Source organism: Lagopus leucura, unplaced genomic scaffold (genome assembly GCF_019238085.1).
Source record: "Lagopus leucura isolate 7727_CA_CO unplaced genomic scaffold, USGS_WTPT01 210-3_obj-0_obj, whole genome shotgun sequence".
Classification (NCBI taxonomy): domain Eukaryota; kingdom Metazoa; phylum Chordata; class Aves; order Galliformes; family Phasianidae; genus Lagopus; species Lagopus leucura.
In genome coordinates, this window is record NW_024965177.1 from 1 (window position 1) to 18,254 (window position 18,254).

The following is an 18,254-nucleotide window of genomic DNA, read 5'->3' on the forward strand; positions in this document are numbered from 1 at the left end:
TGGAGCTGGATGAGCGCTGTGCTCCTTTGCAACCCAGGCCATTCTATCATTCTTCTGCTCTTTTGAACTCAGAGGGGTTAATTTTTTTGGCATGCAGCTCTTAAGGCAAAAATTAAAGTTGTAAGTGGAATGTTTCAGACAACAAGTTTGCTGGGTAGAGATCAATTAAGATGACGTATTTGTGCAGACTAACCCAGGAAGGATTTTTAGCTGATTTGAAGTGAGCACTGTTGGCTGGATGATCAGCTATTGGCAGAGTGTTTGCCAAAACCTGTTGCACTGAGCATGTTAATGATGCTCACTTTTCATCACAAATCACTGAGGAGCCTCTAGTTAAGATTTAGGGTTAATTCCTATCCTGCAAACTGCACAGAGCTGATAATCAGCATAGGAAAATGAGAGATGGTCTTTGCCTTTGAGCAGGGGGTTAAATGGCCTCTGGAGGCTCCTTCCAGCTGAAGCTGCCCATGGCTGAAGAAAGCATGCCAAAGCTTTTGATTAGATGTTGGAAAAGCACTACAGAGTGTTCTTCAAAGATGCTCTTCCAATCAAAAATACCAGGGGATTAGAAGAAGAGTTGCTGGGAAGGAGTAAATGGCAAAGGTTGCTGTCTAGCTGTTAAAATCTGCAGGGTACAGTGAATGAGCACAGCGTGCAGTGCTGATGGACATCTTGGAGCTCCTGTTTTGGTGTAGCAGATTGCACACAGTGCTTTCAGCCTGAGACTCACAAGTCCAAGGGCACTTACTGCAATTAACTTCATTACGTTCTTACGTCTTTGAAGGGCCCTGGACCAAAAGCTCACATTCTAAAAACTCAGGAAATTGAAATTACGTGGTGAAGATAAGGCAGGATAAATTTGTGGATGTATTTCAGTGACTTCCAGTGGGGGTAGGTCCTCTCCTGAGCCCCCAGCAAACTGGGCAGAACTGGAAATGATTAGGTGTATAGAAAAGATAGGGTGATTCCAGAGGTAAGACTTAGTGCCCACGTGTCAGTGTGCCTTTTCTGGCTTCAGAGACTTCACCATTGCCAGAAAGCCCTGAGTTAGCAATAGTTGTGTCCTCCAGCCCTGTGCTATCAATGATAAAGAAGATAGCTGTCACTCAGGCTCCTCCTTTGGAGCTGTTTCCCCTCATTCAGTCAGGCAGCCAGCCCATCTGAGCACTGTCAGAAAGATGTTGGCGTTCTGAGCCCTCAGCAGCCTCTGCTCTTCTTGATCTCATTATTGGATGCTTTTCCCATCCATTTCCTTGGAACAGGTTGCCCAAGGAGGCTGTGGATGCCCCATCCATCCCTGCAGGCATTCAAGGCCAGGCTGGATGTGGCTCTGGGCAGCCGGGGCTGCTGGTTGCTGACCTGCACACAGCAGGGGGTTGGAGCTGGATGAACATTGAGCTCCTTTGCAACCCAGGCCATGCTGTCATTCTGTGATCTCCTGCTAGGGATGATGCAGGCTTCTAAATGGCCTCTGCATTGTGCCTACACTTATCTGACTAACCTGATAGGTAACGCTGATAGGGAAGTTGGAGTGGGGATGGAAAGGGGGGGCAGGGGGGGGGGGGGGAGAGGGGTTGGAAGGTGAGAAGAGGGAGCTCCATGGGGATCCCCAGATGGAGGGGATGGGAGGGGGACAAAAGGGGGTGGGAGGGGATGGAGAGGATGGGGAGCAGAGGGGGGGACAGGATGGGACAAAAGGGGAGGGGATGGGACAAAAAGGGGCAGAGGGTTCAAGGATGGATGGGGTGAGATTGGGGAGAACAGGCAGGGAAAGGAGGGGACAATGGGATGAAAGGGACAGAATGGGACAGAGGGGACGGGGAGTAATGGATGTGGCAAAAGTCAGCCTGACTTTTTTACTTGCTATCCATTCCCACCTTGCTGGTGCTGGGTTAAGCCTTTTGCAGTAGTGTTGCCTGTGTTTGTGGTGCTGCATAGGCCAAAGAGACTGATTCTTGATGAGATTGGAGCTGAGAAAGAGACAAACTGCTAAACTGGAGCCCACACTCAGTATTTTTAGTAATGTTACACAGGCTGGAGGCTGATTTCTCTTTTTCTGGGCTCTTGTTGCTCAATTAAAGCTCCAATTTAAAAGGAGTGAACTGACAGTAAAGATGGATGTGGTGTTTTGTCAGGGGGGACGTGTAGAAGAGGGATGGGCTCCCAATCCTTTGTGGTGTCTTACGGTCCTAATGACCATACCATCTTCTGCCACTGCCTTCCAGCCTTCTTTGCAGTGTTTATGAACTGCTGCAGCACCTTTGGCTTTGGCACCTTTGGTGCTGTGCCATCAGGAACAGTAGAAGCAAATCAGCTGCGGACCCAAGCATGTCCTTGTATTACTCAGCTTGGTCCATCCAGATCCCTTAAAGCTTTTATGCATCATCTGCAGTGCTGTCTGTATAGTTGGTGCACTGTTTTGCTTAACCCACTCTTTTATGAGTTGTCATACGTACATTCTTTACTTTTTTAATGCTTTATTCACAGGTAAACTCAAAGTCAACTCAGTGCCTGAGCAGCCAAAGGAGGAAAAAGAAGCTGTTAAGACTTCAGTTCCTGCAACAGAACCAGAGTCATCCCCTAACACCATGGTAGAGAAACCTGGGAGGAAAACAGAGCCTGCTAAAATTCAACAGAAGGACAAAAAGAGGTGGGCCACACTAGTCAGGGTCACTGTGATCTCTCAACCTGTTTGTTGATGGCCTTACGTTGAGCTGGCTGGATGTACAGCATTGGCTTGCCTCCTCTTCCCAGCTACTAAACAGCATTAAACGTGTCTAAATTTCTCTCTCTTAGAATCCTTTCTTAATAGGTCTTTTCCATTTAGTGCTGTGGATGCCTCAGGGCCATCTGTGCCTTTGCAGATGGGAAGGGACACGGTCCAGGTACTGTCCAGTGGGAGGGGATGGCGTTCCATGAGACAGCCTCATGCTGTGAGCAGGCTGAGCACGGACCCCACAGGCAATCTGTGGGGGCTGGCAGGAGCACCTGTGTTGCAGGGAAGGCAGTATATTCCCAAGCTTATATGTACACAGCTCCCAGCACACAAAGTTCTGCTTGTTGATTCCCATAGCAAATGTACTGCTGCTTTCAATGCCGCTGGTTTACTTTGGGCTGAAGCTCCAAGTAAATTTTAAGTTCAACCCTTTGTGTTTAATCCAACCCAAACTGACAGAGACAAAAAATCATTACAGTCTGATGGCTCTCTGGTGGCCTATGAGTAATTAATTGGTGGTCTCAATCTGTTGCTAACTAAATAGGTGAGTGCACCACCCAGCCCACCATGGCAGTTGGTGCTAACTGGTCTTCTTATTGATAGTCCTATTCAGTCCAGGGGCCTGGAAACGGCGTGTTGGCAGCGTGGTGTTGGGAAGGCCACTTGGGCCATACCAGCTCCATGAGGATACGTGGGCCTTTAGCCTCCAGGCTTGTTAGTCTGACGTGTCTCGCCAACATTAAAAAGAAAGAAGCTATTTTATTTTTCCAGTAGTCTTTAAAAATGGCTCCAGGATTCTGAGACACTACCTCATAGTCAGTCAGTGGCGAGCAGTCTGTCAAAAGAGCTTCTGAGCGATGCTGTTGGGGACATGAGTGTTTGGGAGCCTGAGCTATAGAGACAAGATCAGAAATGCCTGCTTGCCAGCTTGCTGTGGCCAAGCTAGGTGAGGCACTGGGCAAAACACTGAGCTGCAGAGGGGCTGAAGAAGTCCTCCTTGTTTTAGAGAACGGAATATGGGTAAGGTTGAGAGGCTTAAAAATGCCCTTGCACCTCTGTCTGATGGTATGGGTGAGTATACTTCATCATGTGATGCTCACATGTTTTTAGGAGGTAGCAGAGGTATTTGATCTCCTTGCTGGCAGCTCTTCTATCAGCAACGTATGCAGTGCATGCAGCGTTCTCATGCGCACACACAAGGGATGGTGTGTTTTCATCCCTTACTTTAATTTTTCTTGGTGGCAGTAAAATGAAGAGGATGGACAAGTCTGACAACGAGGAGGAAAGAGAGCCCGAAAATCAAAAGAAGAAGAGGAAGAGAATCAAACAACTGGAATCTGACAGCAGTGATGAGGAAGGTAAGAGATGCAAAAACAAGCAGCCATGTGGGGCCAGGGGCCTGGCTCCAGCAGTGCTCCTATCTAAGGCTGTTGGATCAACGATTGAGGGGTTGAGAGAGGACTGACAACCGTGCAAATGGCTGCAGTTGGAGCTTTCTGGTTTTCTGATGCTGTGAGCATTTTGGCGTTCCGTTGGGGTGCCTCAGTCATTCAGTCTTTGTTTTAGCTTAGCTCAGATCTGGCTGTCTCATCACCAAGTGTGCTGCCCGTCATGCTGATGTGTGCAAGGGAGGTTCTGGGAAGATACTGTGCCTTCCAGAACTGCAGGACTGGTCATAACCAGTTTAGTTAGTAAGCAATTGCAAAGTGACCTTCCCTCTCCCGGGGTCATTTTTAGCATCTTTATTCTGTCTGTTTATAGAAATGGTTTGGAAGACAGCATTGAAAGCAAGATTTCCAAAAAACTAAATAGAGAAGCTGGAGGCAAAACAGCTGAGCCATATCCGATGCGACTCTGCGTCTCCTCGGTGGCTGTTGGCTTTGGTAGGAGTTGGGTGCCCAGAACGTCACAAATTTTGGGCTTATAATGAGGAACAGCAGAGGCAGATTCCAAAGAATTTGGATAATTGAGGTGACAAATGCCGTTCAATATAGATAACTGGAAAATAAGTTGGGGACTGAGCTGGGGAATACGTGCTAAGTGGAACAGTCATCCAACAAACTGATCAGGAAAAGAATTCGGAGATCATTATGGGCAAATAATTGAAACCAACAGTGCAGTGTACAGCTCCAGTAAAAAAAAAAAAAAGGTGAAACAGCTCATAGGTTGTGTTAGGAGAGAGCTGGGACTGCAGAGCTGGAGCTGTTTGCTTATTTGCTATGGAGAAGCAACCATAAGATGAAGAGAATCTGTAACACAAGAATGAAGCTGGATATCTTAGAGGTCTCTGTGCTACCTTAGGCCTGTTTTCATCATTTCTTTTTTACCCAGCATAATTTCAAGTGATCTCTGTCATCAGGCATCCATTGCTTCCACTGAAACTATGCCACAGGATGATAAATCTCTCAGGAAGCCATTCTTCATGATCAGCCTTAATTTCATCACATTCCTGTGTGCAGCTCCTTGTTTAGCCCTAAAAAAAAATATATGTATGCCCACACTCCATGGTATTTATTTCTTTAAATGTTTGTAAGCTCTTATCTGGTCTTTCCATTTGCTCATCACACAGCTTACTGACAAGCTGTGTTGTTGTGCTCTGCAGAAGAAGATTGGAATTGCCACTTGATGTGCTGCTCTGTGCTGGGCTGGAATCTCTCAGCTCACCAATCGTCTGCTAGTGAGAGCAGGCAGAAAGGAATCCTCTGCTTCAGGGATGGATGGAAAGGTTGTTCTTAGGAGCATGGAAAGCTTTTGTTTGGTCTGCTTTTTGCTGTTGTGAGTTAGGGAACCTTGGCCTCGCGTGTTCGTGATGGAGTTCTGACACAGCAAGTTTGGGAAGTGACCTCCCAGTCTGTTTTCCAAATCTCCTTCTGTTATAACTCTTTAATATTGTGAGGCAGACCCTCATAAATGGAGGATTGCCTTCCCTAGGGCACTGTGAACTGCTTGCTGCATACCCACTGCTTTTCATAGAATCACAGAATAACCGGGGTTGGAAGGGACATCAAAGATCATGAAGGTGCAACCCCCAAACTGCAGGCAGGGCCACCAACCTCCCCATTTCACAGCAGCCCAGGCTGCCCAGGGCCCCATCCAACCTGGCCTTGAACACCTCCAGGGATGGACGGGGCATCACAGCCTCTCTGGGCAGCTGTTCCAGCACCTCACCACTCTCTCTCTAAACAACTTCCCCCTGACATCCAACCTCCAGCTGCCCTCCCTCAACTCCAAACCATTTCCCCTTGTCCTGCTGTCATCTCCCCTTTCACAGAGCTGACTCCCCTCCTGTCTGCAGGCTCCCTTGAGGCACTGCAGGCTGCACTGAGGTCACCCCGCAGCTTCTCTTCTCCATGCTGAACAAGCCCAGCTCCCTCAGCCTGTCTTTGTAGGGAGGTGCTGCAGCCCTCTGCTCATCTCTGTGGCTCCTCTGCACCCTCTCCAACAGCTCCCTGTCTTTCTTGTGCTGGGGGCTCCAGCCCTGCACGCAGTGCTGCAGATGGGGCCTCAAGAGCAGAGCAGAGAGGGACAATCACCTCCCTGTCCCTGCTGGCCACCCCTCTGCTGATGGAGCCCAGGATCCCATTTGCTTTCCCAGCTGCAGGAGCACTGCTGGCTCATGTTCAGCTTTTCATCCACCAGGATCCCCAGGTCCTTCTCTGCAGGGCTGCTCTCAAGCACCGCTCCTTCCAGTCTGTATGGATGCCTGGGATTCCTCTGGCCCAAATGCCAAACCTGGCACTTTGCTGTGTTGAACCTCATTAGATTCTCCCAGGCCCACCTTTTGAGTCTGTAGAGTCATTTGAGTTGGAAGGGACCTCTAAAGGTCAGGTTGAGAACCCAGTTAACTTACTAAACTTGCTCTCTGTAGCTTTAGTCCTTAAAAGAAAGGTTACCTACCCCCTACTGACTGGGGAGGATTGGTTTTTGTTTTTCTCATATCTAACCTGCTGGAGATGGATGCAGGAAATTGGATTTTCTTGTCGCTGCTGATGCTCTTCCTGCATCATAGTCCTCTGTTCTTTCCATCATGTAGAGAAACAGATTTGCATTATGTGTTGTAAACTTCTGCAGATGACAGTTAGTGTGTACAAATCTGTATATTCTACAGATCAGCTTTGTACTGTTCCCTTTTTCAAAAGGGAAAGATTGGAAATCAGAGAGTTCCTGTCTTCTCCCTTTTCTATAGAGTCATAAAATCGTTTGAGTTGGAAGGGAACCTCTAAAGGCCATCAGGTCCCACTCCCTGCAGTGCACAGGGACACCCACAGCTCCATCAGTGCTCGCAGCCCCATCCCCTGACCTTGGGCATCTGCACCTCTCTGGGCAACCTGTGCAGTGCCTCATTGCTCTTATTTTCCTCAAATCCAGCCTAAATCTCCCCCGTTTTTGTTTGAAAGCATTTCTTTGAAATAGATGGAAACCAAAGGGGTGTAAAAATGAAAGCTAGGTAAAACTTTATTTTTTGAGTCATAGAATCGTGGAATGACTTGGCTTGGAAGGGACCTCAAGGATCATGAAGCTCCAGCCCTCCCTGCTTCAACCTCCACGTTTCATAGCAGCCCAGGCTGCCCAGGGCCCCATCCAACCTGGCCTTGAACATCTCCAGGGATGGGACAATGTAAATGAACATGTAGCAGCCAGACTTACAGAGTATTTACCCTTGGAAAGGTTGGAAATGGGTTTCTACAGAGACCAGGGGCAGTTTTTATCAGCATCATCAGTGAGTAGAATGGGGTCTGGAGTGACAACGTTCTGTGCCACATCCCCATGGGAGCAGGGGAGAGGTGCCATATGCTGCACAGCAGTTGGGAGCTGCTGCCAGGCTGGCACAGCTCAGCCACCACCTGCGTAATTCACCCACAGATGATCAAGGGGTAAGTTTTAAATGGGTGAGATGGGAAGCCAAACCACCAGAGGAGCTATCAGAGGCTCCTGGCTCAGCTTCCACTGTTTCCACTAATGAGCCAAACCATTTCCATTGGGTTGGAGCACCTCTCTATGGAGACAGGCTGAGGGAGCTGGGGTTGTTCAGCCTGGAGAAGGGGGAGGGCTGTGGGGAGACCTCGCTTTAGCCTTCCAGAGCCTGAAGGGAGCTGATAGATAGGAGGGAGAGAGACTTTTTACACAGGCAGATGGAGATAGGGCAAGGAGAAATGACTTTAATGTAAAAGAGGGAGATTTAGGTTCAGATGTGAGGAGGAAATTCTGCACTCAGAGAGCAGAGAGGCCCTGGCACTGCTGCCCAGGGAGGCTGGAGGTGCCTGAGGCTGTGGGTGGGGGCCTTGGGCAGCCTGAGCTGGTGGGGGACATCCAGCCTACAACAGGGGTTGGGGATGGGAAGGCTTTGAGGTCCCTTCCAAACCCACCATTCTATGATGCTATGATTTCAAGGGTAGTGGGGAGCCCAAAATAAGCTCTTCTTCTACAAGTGTCAGCACATTGTAGCAAGCTGAAAATACAGAGAGGGCCACGAGGCACAATCATCTCCATTTAAAATAATTTTTCATTAAAAGTTACATTGGTTTGAGGGTGCCTTAGTCACTGCAGGTTGTTTTGCTTCCAGTGCCAGAATAAACTACACAAGTGTGTCCACAGAGGACAGGAGGTTTGGCAGCTCCAGCTATACCAACACCAGCGCAGTTTCATAGTGTTGACAAGTGTTTTACAGCCACTTTGGAGGGTGATTTCAGTGGCACTGTAACCTACAAACTCTATCAGTTTCAGAGAGCTGCAGCAAAAGCATTAAAGCTTCTCACAGTTTTTCCAGGCAGGGTCAGTGCAAACCAAACAAAGCCAGGATTTACATCTTTTGGTACATCCAGTTGCCCAACGTGTATCCATTTCACGCAGCTGTTGCTGGTGAGTAAACTGTGGGCAGCAGCAAGAGGTTGACTCAGGAGTTATCACATGTCAGAGGGCTTTGCTGGCTGCAAGAGGATAACAAAGCAACAGAGCCACAGCTCGATGGTGGTCTGAAGCACTGCCGTGGGAAGGAGGTGCTTTCTGCCTGCCAAAGCCTGGGGTAAGTCATTCAGAGGAAGCTGGGGAATCACCCAAATTTCCCCCAAGCAAAAGCAGTTGAGGTTAACCCCCCAAAGACCCCTCGGGCAGAGGTTGACAGCTTTTCACAGGCTGCCTTTTCAGCCCTCCTAGCATCCACACTCCTTACAAATATTTTGCAGTGGATGCAGCCAGCTCGGGTAGCCTGCAGAGTTCGGTGCTGTGCAACCTGTGGGCTTTTCAGCCTGCAGCTGCCGTGAGGCTGGGAGGAATACTGAGGATTTTGAGTCCTTGCTGCGGTCCCCCAGCAGTGAGCACCTCCAAGCAGGTCCCTTGTTTGGTTTTACCTTAGCACAGCTGCCAGACCCGGTGCTTTGGAGCAAGGTGAAATCCCCAGTCATGTTATCCCACTCTGTTTGCATTTCTGTGCCTCGCTTACTGCAGTAGTTAGGAGGCTGAGTCCTCGTTTGAAGAATGTAATTTATTATTGAGCGTTGGCAGCCAACCACCGTTTCGCTTGAGCCCTTCTTAACCTATGAAGGTCAGCTGGCCGCACGCCTGGCACAGTCGTAACTCTTCACACTGACCTAATCACTTGGGACAGCTACGGATCCAAAATTCGTGTTACGACGACAGCGTGAAGGCAGCACTGCAGCCAGCAGGGCTGGGAGGAGAAGCCAAGCAGCGCTCTGTCCTCTCAGCCAGCCGCAGCCTTGTTATTGTTAAGCAATAGGTCAGATGAGGAGTTTCTTCCCCCACATTCCTTGCTCTCCCCCGCAGTTGAGGGCTTGCATGGCAGTATTTCGTAGGTGGACTTGGAGAGGATTCGTTGAAGTCATTTCAATTAGTCACAGTGCTGCTCCTGTCCCCCCCCCCCGCTCTGTCCTTGCCCTGATTTTGCTAAGCTGTCGCAGCTCTGTGCTTCTGCCAGCCCCATAGAAGTGACCTCGACCTTCTTGTACCTATGCATGCCCTGCTGGTCTCGCCCTTTTTCATGTTGGTGAGACCCTCCAGTGTTGGTTTTGCACCATACAAAGCTGGGGAGGTGGCCATGACCATGTGGGGCAGTGCAAGCCTTGGAGGGATTCCAGCATCTCAGTCACTGCATCCATCTGCTGCACAAAGATGAATGCAGTGACAGATGGGAGAATGGACCTCGCTTTTTGGAATGGCTTGGATTTTGTTTTTGTTTTTTTTTTCCCTCTGGTGCTCCTTCAAATCTTGTGGGGTGGGCAGAATCATGTTTAATTCTTGCATGAATTGAATTAAGGGGGGGGGGTTAAAATGAGACAGGGGAGGTTTAGGTTGGATGTTAGGAAGTTTTTGAGCCAGAGGGTGGTGAGGCAGTGGCACAGGTTGCCCAAGGAGGCTGTGGATGCCCCATCCCTGCAGGCATTCAAGGCCAGGCTGGATGTGGCTCTGGGCAGCCTGGGCTGCTGGTTGGCGACCTGCACACAGCAGGGCTTGGAGCTGGATGAGCGCTGTGCTCCTGTGCAACCCAGGCCATTCTGTGATTCTATAAAGGCAATTTCAAGCTATTAGGGTTGATCATTTGGGATTTGAAATGCCATTCCTGAAGCAATTACTCTGTTTTACCACTCAGAGAGAGGCAGAGAAACAGAGGTCATGCAGTGATTTGAGAATACGTAGCCTTAGCCCTGACTCTTTCAACTCCTGTACAGGTTGCAGTCCCTTTTCTTTCTGAACAGGTGAAATACATGCCTGAAACATTCTAGTTTCAGTGTTGGTTTTCCAAGCTTTGCTCAGTGAGGCTGAGCGTGGTTTTCCAAAAATACCAAACATGCTTCTCCCATCCTTGACCATGCTTTCTTCAGGAGCCCCAGCGCGTGGCACCTTGGTGCAGGGTGAGCTGTCGGGTTAGAGATGGCTTCTTGGAACGTGTTGTCTTCAGATCTGAGTTAGAAGTTGTAAATCTCAAGTTAAATTCAAGTTGTAAGCAATTACTCGGAGTTAAATTAGGTGACATGACATGAGACAGTGGTAGAGGCAAGGGGACATTGCACCTGACTGCTGCTAAGGTGTTTGTGTATTCTTCTTGGCAGGTGTCCCAGCATCTCCCACACTCCAGGAAGAGAAAGCTCCATCTCCACCACCTCTGGTACCTGCTCTGAAGGCTGAGCTGGAGCCAGCATCCGCTGAGGTGAGCTCACATCATGGTGATGAACTTCTGCTTTCATTTGACACGATGGGGATTGCTCAGCCACTTTCCAATGCCAAGGGGATGGTCCTGTTCATCTGCCACGTCCATCACATGATCCACCTTGAAAGAATCCGTCGTGTTCACCGCTTCATTCATTATCCAGAGCACAACTTTACTTAAACTCTGCTTTTTTTCTGCTGATATAGCACAGTTCTCTTCCCTTTTATCCTCCTAATGGCTCTATGAATTGTTGCTCGGGTTTTACACTCTCCCCTCTGAATCTTGGCCTCTGGAGTCCAGGCAGGGCCAGAATGAAACTAGAGAACCTCAGTGTTCAACTTTGTATCGCTGCTGCGTAAGAGAGGTGGGCTCTAGTTGGCACAAAGTCAACCCCTGAGCTGAAAAAACACGTGTAGCTTTACTGAAAGCACAGCTGTTCGTCACAGCATGCATCCTGGTGTCATGCACACCTTGTTATTTCCTCGTTATTCAGAGGTATAATGAAACAACCCCACACAGAGCTGAACACGTTTCAGAATGTCGTGTGCCCTGCAAGAGGAATGCGCCCCTTGTGCTGGCAGACAGAAGAAGCTGCTGTCTCATTTCAGTTGTTTGGTTTCTCTCAAATTCATCCTGGTGGGATGGGGAGAACAGTGGCATTAGCAAGACTTAAACTGGGCTGTCCTGAGGAGGGAAGGGAATTCACAAAACGTTCTCTATCAGTTTGGTTAGAGAGACTCCTGGGGCGGATGCTTTCGTGCCCTGAGGCACAGGGCTTTAACTCTTGATGTCTCACTCTCTTGTGATGTCCTTCAGGCTTCAACTGGGGGAAAGAAGAGGAAACGGAAGCGTGTGCTGAAATCCAAAATGTTTGTTGATGAAGAGGAAGGCTGCATGGGTAAGAGTGGCTGTCTCCCACGCTTCTACGGGTCCAACTTTTACTGCACTTGTACTGAAGACTTTTATGGGTCAGCCTCTCGTGGGCTTAGGAGGAGGTTCATAATATCACAACATCACTTTGTCATTCTGCTTTCCACCTCATGCTCCCAGGTTGAGGTAGCTGCCCTTTCTGTGAAGGCCTGGGTGGAGGTTTCAGAGTTGTTGTTGAAAGCCAGAAGCTTCAAATTCATCTACACTGCTTTCTCCTGTGACCTGGAGAAAGTTGTGTAACACCACTGTGCTCCTTTCCTTCTCTGTATCCTGGCACTGAAGCAGAGCTGCAGGAGTTCAGAATCCTTTTTCTCCTTCAAGGTTTTAAAACTTGAAGAGGGCAAAATGTGGTGGTTTTCTTTTTTTCTTTTGTAGTGATGTTGTCAGCTAAATCATATGATGTGCCTGGCATTCTTCATCTTAATAGATGTCAAGGGAGCTCTGGCAATTCTAGAAGACCTGTGGCTGTTGCACAGGTTTGTTTTTGTGCACAGACACAGCTTTGCTTGGCCCAGCTTTAGAGCTGCATGCACACAACTCAACCTGTGTGTTTGCACCTATCTGTATGGTTGTGTCTTATGTTTCCTATTGGATTTGTGCATCTCCTTTAAAGAAACAAGGCTGGCACTCAGCAACTATCTGTGCTGGTAACTGAAATCTCAAGCCCTGGATTTTTGTCAAGGTATTGGACTTGCACAGGTGTTACTGACTGATTTGGCTTGTTGTGTTATGGGGTGTTTTTTGTGCTCCCATCCCAAATAGAATCATTAAAATGCCTGGGAGGAAAATGGATCAAAAAAGCATGAGCAGGGGACTCAAGTTCAAGAAATCTGCATCCAGAGCTCGCACTAATGAGGGCTCTGGGTTCAGCTTCCAGCAAAGAGTGCTGCTTTCTCTTTAGCCTTTTCCAAATGTACCAGGGTTGGGAAGTCTGCCCACTTTCCCTTCTCCCCATTCCCAAGAGGTTTTGTAGTCTCCTGTGAAACTCAGACTTGGGGATTTATGGTTCCTATCCACTGCCATTGTGTATGGAAAGGGAAATGGAAGCCACTGTTGTGCCTTTGGGAGGCAGTGCACCTGGGAAGGCAGGAGGAATCGAGCCAGGATACTGAAAGTGGGGAGGAAGGAGGTGCTTTTCTCCACACTGAGTGCCAACCAGTTCATTGCACAGGACTTGCAGTCTGATTATGGTCCAGCTTACCCCACTCCTTACCCACCTTTTCCTTGCACAAAACTAACCATCTGAGGGCTACATAACCTGCTGATCTCCCAGGCTGATGTAAGTTGTTGGTATTCTTTGAAAGACAGCTTTTCTTTTTCCCTCCTTGATGTCCACAAGGACAGTGGTGCAGAGACATTAAATCCCAATGTTGGAGTTAGGCTGTCCTTTCTATTTCTCCACGCTTTGAAGTGGCCATTTTCACAATAGCGAGGAATTGGTGTCAAAAAGCAAAACTGATTTAGGGATTAGTCCCGAGGGAAATTGAGCAAGTCTCTGTGGAGCTGGGCTTAAGGCATGTTACCATGCATCAACAGGGATGCAGCCAAGTGCATGCTCTCAGCCTGTAGCAAAGGGGAATTGCTGAGGTTTAAGCTTATGCACCTCTACCTCACGCTTTCTAAAGCTTGAAGGACACACATAGATTTCAGTGTTGGAATAAATGTGTCTCCATTGTAAGCAAATTGGTTGTATGGCACTGGTTTAAGTTAAAGCTCGCACGCATAACTTGAGTTACAGTGATGCAGCACATCTGGCTGAGCTGAGCATCAACAATCCATTGGTATGGCCTGCCACGAGCACGGAATTCTTACATCCATTTGCAATCTCACTAGAAGAACCAACGCAAACTGTTATTTCGTAATTGGAGGGGATTAAGCACGTGCTTCGTTACCAACAATTACCGACAGGGTGACAGTGCTGTAAGTCTTTCAAGCTCAGGAACTGGCCAGCAATCTGCTAACGCTGCTCCCTCAGAGGTCAGTTCCCTCTGCAGGAAGTCAGCATGGATTTATGGTCCCTGTCTGAGCATCTGCTCTCTGCAGAGCAGGATTTCATGCCATTCCTCTTTGCAGGGCGGTTACGTAGAAATCCTGGTGTGGTTTGATGCATTAACACAACGGGGAGCTAATTTCCCAGAAGAATAGTAGTTAGGACATGTGTTTAAAAGAATACAGTTGCTAAAAAGAAATAGTTTACTAGAAGAATACCAGAGCACTGCTGGGAAGGCTGATAGAACAACCTTTACTAGTATCTAATGATGGCTTTGGTCGGTGCAATGGACTCGGTTTCATTTCAGTGAGTGCTGCTTTATATCCCTTAGCTTTCCATTGTGGGATGCTGACTGTAACAAGCCAGCAATCCCATTCAGTAACAGTCCTTGATTTTGGTGATAGCTTCAGTTTTGTGGTCTTTTTAAGGCATATCTTTATTTTTTTGCCCTGTTTGCCCTCCTGCGTTGAGGAAGCTGCCAATGGAGTTCTGTGCCCCTCTTCTCAGTGTGTTGGCTTTGCTTTTTTTGGCCATCTGATGCACACCAGTGGCCCTTGAATCTTGAAGATTCAGGGTGATGCTTGAATAGGTTTGGAACAGGAGCTGTCTTCCCAGGAGCCCTTCCCAGTGGGAGGCTGCTGGTGTTTAAGGTGTGCATATGGCCTGCAAGGGAACATCCCTGGGGATGTCAGCTCATTTTGAAAGAGCTGGACGGTGTTCAAGCTCCCAGCTCATCCATCTACTATCTGCTGCTTAGGAAAGAAGGAGGTCAGTTTGACTGTGTGGAGGCAGTTTAACCCAGTGTATACAAAACCAGCCTGGTCATCTGAATGTACCGTATAACCTTGAGGGTTGGACTTAATTCCCATTGGAATGCTTGAACCACAATGCTCGTTTCCAGAAGTGCAGTGGGAAGGCTGCAGGGGGGACGTTGCTGCTCTTCAACACGCATGCTTAACCAGCACCATCTGTTCTTCTCTTTTAACTAGTGACTGAGAAAGTTTATGAGAGTGAATCCTGTACGGACAGCGAGGATGACTTCGCCAAGACCAAGCCACCAGCTGCCCCCAAGCAACCTGCACTGCCTGTGAAGAAGGAACCAAAGGAAGAGAGGAAGAACCAGAAGAAAGGGGCAGCCACCGCCAGCAGGGCCAACAAACAGGTCTCCATCATGGGCTTCTTTCAGAAGAAATGAACTGACTCTTTCCCCCGCTCCCTTTGGCAGCTTGAGAGTGTTGTTCTCTTTGCGTGGCTCTCTGAAAGCTGCTGCACAGGAGGAGGACAACATGCAATCTTCCATTACGTAAGATATCTTGCTTACTGTGTAAGTAAGCCCTTTGGACTACATTTTGTATTGGGAAGAAGTTTTATCTGTTCCTGCAATAACTTCGGTCTTCGCTATTAAGCTGTGTGAAAATCACCACCTGGATGCGACATCTGGACTGAACTCTTGAAAGACTGTTCATCTATTTACATGACATTTTATTTTCTTTTTTTTTAAGATGGCCTTTTAGCAGCTTGGTGTTAAAGGCCCATTCCACAAGTGGTAGAATGGACTCCACTGGGAGTCAAGTTCTGGCATCATCTTTTTTTTTTTTTTCCCTTTTGTTTTCCCCCTCTCCCCCCCTGTTTTTACACTCTCAGCTCTCCACATTGATCCAAACGTTCACGTTGGTGAGAAGCTGCAATGTAGCAGGTCTTCAGGCACACACACACAGATACTGAACATCTGCTTCAGCTTCAACTGAATGAAACAAACTTAATTTTCCCCGTGAGGCTGGTAAATAGTTTTTGCTCTGCCTTTCGTAACCTTCTTTTGGACAAAGCAGCGCATATAAAATTCTCTTACCCTTTTCTTCCTTGAGCATATCCTCTGTAAATTGCTCAGAAGCCTAATTATAGAGCCGGGCACTGGTGGTGCTCTGTCTCTGCAAAAACATCTTAAAGGCTTCCCACACAATTGGCTCTGGTGGAACTGGGGGAAGGCTGTGCTCTTATTGGGAAAGCAGCGGTATCTGTAACCTTGAAAGTTAACGAGTCAAAGGGGGGAGAAGGGTGTTCAGAGGGCTCTCCTGGTAGACCAAGGTCAGGTGTCCTTGTCTGTGAGGAGCTGCACGCAGCTTTGTGTTTTTGTTGGGCCTGCTTTGCTGCTGAAGTGTTTTACAGGCACAAACCAGACACCATCGAGTTGTTTTCTAGGACATCTCGTCAGCTGCCTCTGGAGGAAGTGTTGCAGCAAATGGTTCTGAGAAACCAGTTATTGGAGGTGAAGAAAGCACTGCAGACCCGTTGATTACAAATAACTCCTCCATTTGGATGCCTTCTGTCATTTGGTGCTAAGATTTATATCGTAAAAGAGGTTTTCCAGAGGATGGGTGCTCAGCATTTCTGAAACTTGGCTGGTGAGGTCTCAGGTGGGCAACTGATGTGGTCAGCAGTTGTTTCTGGGTGTTGTTAGGCTGGTGTTTATATTGCTGTGTACTTACATAGTGGTATACGGAGGTGTTTGAGGTGGCACAGAGGTCTGAAGAGTGTAAACCAAAGGGGAGATGTCTTTAGGCAGACAGCTGGAAGTATTCTGAGCTCTGGATAGCAAGAGGACCAACTCATCGATTATAATGGCAATCATTCTGGCTGAGTGATCAAGCTGGTGGCTCTCAAAATGGGAATGCACACCTAATAGTTACACTTGGATCAGCCCAAGCAGCTTGGACCCTCAGCAGATGGGAGAGGATCTCCTTAAACAGCCCTTGTGCCCATGGCTGATCCTGGCTAGATGGGTTTGGCTGCTTAATGGATGGATCACTGCAAGTGGAGGATTGAGGGTAACCTCGCGCTCCAGCATCCTCATCATGCAGCTCTGGGCTCTCCAAACTGGAAGCTTACAGGAAAAATAAGGGTAAGAGGCAGGAGGGCAGGCAGAACTGGCACCAGCACCCAACCAGAGCCAACTGCACAGCTGGAGGAGGTGGGATGCTTTCAAGGTATGTTTTAGGGATGTGTGCAGCAGAGATCCATGAGGTCATGAAGGACCTCATTTGGGATGGAGGCCACCACTTAGTGTGTTGCTTTTCTTGGTGGAGTCAGGGGTATATTTTGAAAAGTAATAAGTCACAAAACGTTAAGTACAGATTTTTCTTGTATTTTTTTTTATTCATTAAAAGATGTGCTCCATCCTGATTTTTTTCAGAGGTTGCTTGACCACACAGAGGAGCCTACATGCAGTAGGTGAAGAGTTCCATCCAATAAACTCATCACTGTAGGTCACCCAGGTGGAAAACACCTCAAGCTACTGAGGTCTGCATTGAACTCAGACCCCTGGGCTGTCTCCTCAGGTCTTATTTCCATGACCAATGCTGCATGGATGTGGTGTGCTCGCACCTCACCTGCTCTGCACCAGAACAGTGGTCCTCTCGCTGGAGCTCGCTGCTCCACCCCAACCCCATATAACCAGCTCAACGTCATACACCACTTCCTCAGGAAAATGACTTAATGTCTGCAGCAGGACATAGGCGAACTTCAGGCTTCCAAAATCATGATCTCATGTTCCCCCTCCTGTGCACTGCACAGCTCTGCCAGCCCCCGGGGGCCTCGGGTCCCTGCATGCCCCTTGGGTGAGGCTGGAGCGTTCCTGCATGCTGCATGGAGTGCAGGAGCAAGCAAGGGGAGTGGGTTAAAGGTTAAAGGAAGATTCTATCTCTGTGGATGCAGGGATCCGGCTGTAGGAGACCTGCCTCTTGACACAGCCCCCGGTCCCTTCCCTCCTGGATAGGTTTTAATCTCATGAGATGAATTTTTACATCTCTGTCTCCACCTCTGTGGGCTGCTGTCCCCTGCAATGGAGGTGCAAGGGGAGAAGAGGGGAAATCTCTGCATCTGCCTTCCAACCGTTTCTGCACCCTCAGGAGGACAGAGCCTTTAACAGGCACGGGGAGGTGTTGGTTAATGTCATCTGCTAAGCAGCGCATTTTGAATGGCTTTCTGTTGGATGTTAAGGCAGAGGGAGCTTCATCCTTGTTTTACTGGTGGGGAAAGAAGTTGGAGAAGTTGCACCATCCAATGTCAGACGTAAAACCATTGGTACCCCAAGCTCCTCTTGGCCAAGGTGGTGTTGAACCAGCAGCTGCACGTGCCCTGCCTCAAAACACTGCTGCTGAGGATGAGAATTCCTTATCCTCTTTGCAAAAGGAGCTGGGATCCTGATTTAAAGCTTCCCATGCTGCAAGGAGGCATAGCCTGCTTGGAAAACCCGGCTGCCCTTTATCTGGTTAAACACTGCATGCTGCAGGGAAAATGGGAGCCGAGGGCACAGCCCATAACCATCAGGGCGAAGGCGAGCAGCGCTGCACCGCCGACGACTTGTTTTGTTCTCCCAGCACAGCCGCAGCTCCAGAGCAGGGAACACAGGGCCTTAAAAGGAAACAAAACTCTGCCTGGAGGAGCTGAGCAGTGGTGGA

At 48.5% G+C, this 18,254-nt stretch overlaps 1 protein-coding gene across 1 annotated transcript; it reads left to right on the forward strand.

Moving 5' to 3' along the window:
• The first annotated feature begins 2,423 nt into the window (after nt 1-2,423).
• Nucleotides 2,424-16,977, forward strand: LOC122192004 (DNA polymerase delta subunit 3-like). Its single transcript, XM_042892423.1, has 5 exons — nt 2,424-2,650; nt 3,962-4,074; nt 10,780-10,877; nt 11,694-11,775; nt 14,787-16,977. The coding sequence occupies exons 1-5, from the start codon at nt 2,439-2,441 to the stop codon at nt 14,990-14,992; spliced, it is 711 nt and encodes a 236-aa protein (XP_042748357.1). The 5' UTR covers nt 2,424-2,438; the 3' UTR covers nt 14,993-16,977.
• Nucleotides 16,978-18,254: the final 1,277 nt, after the last annotated feature.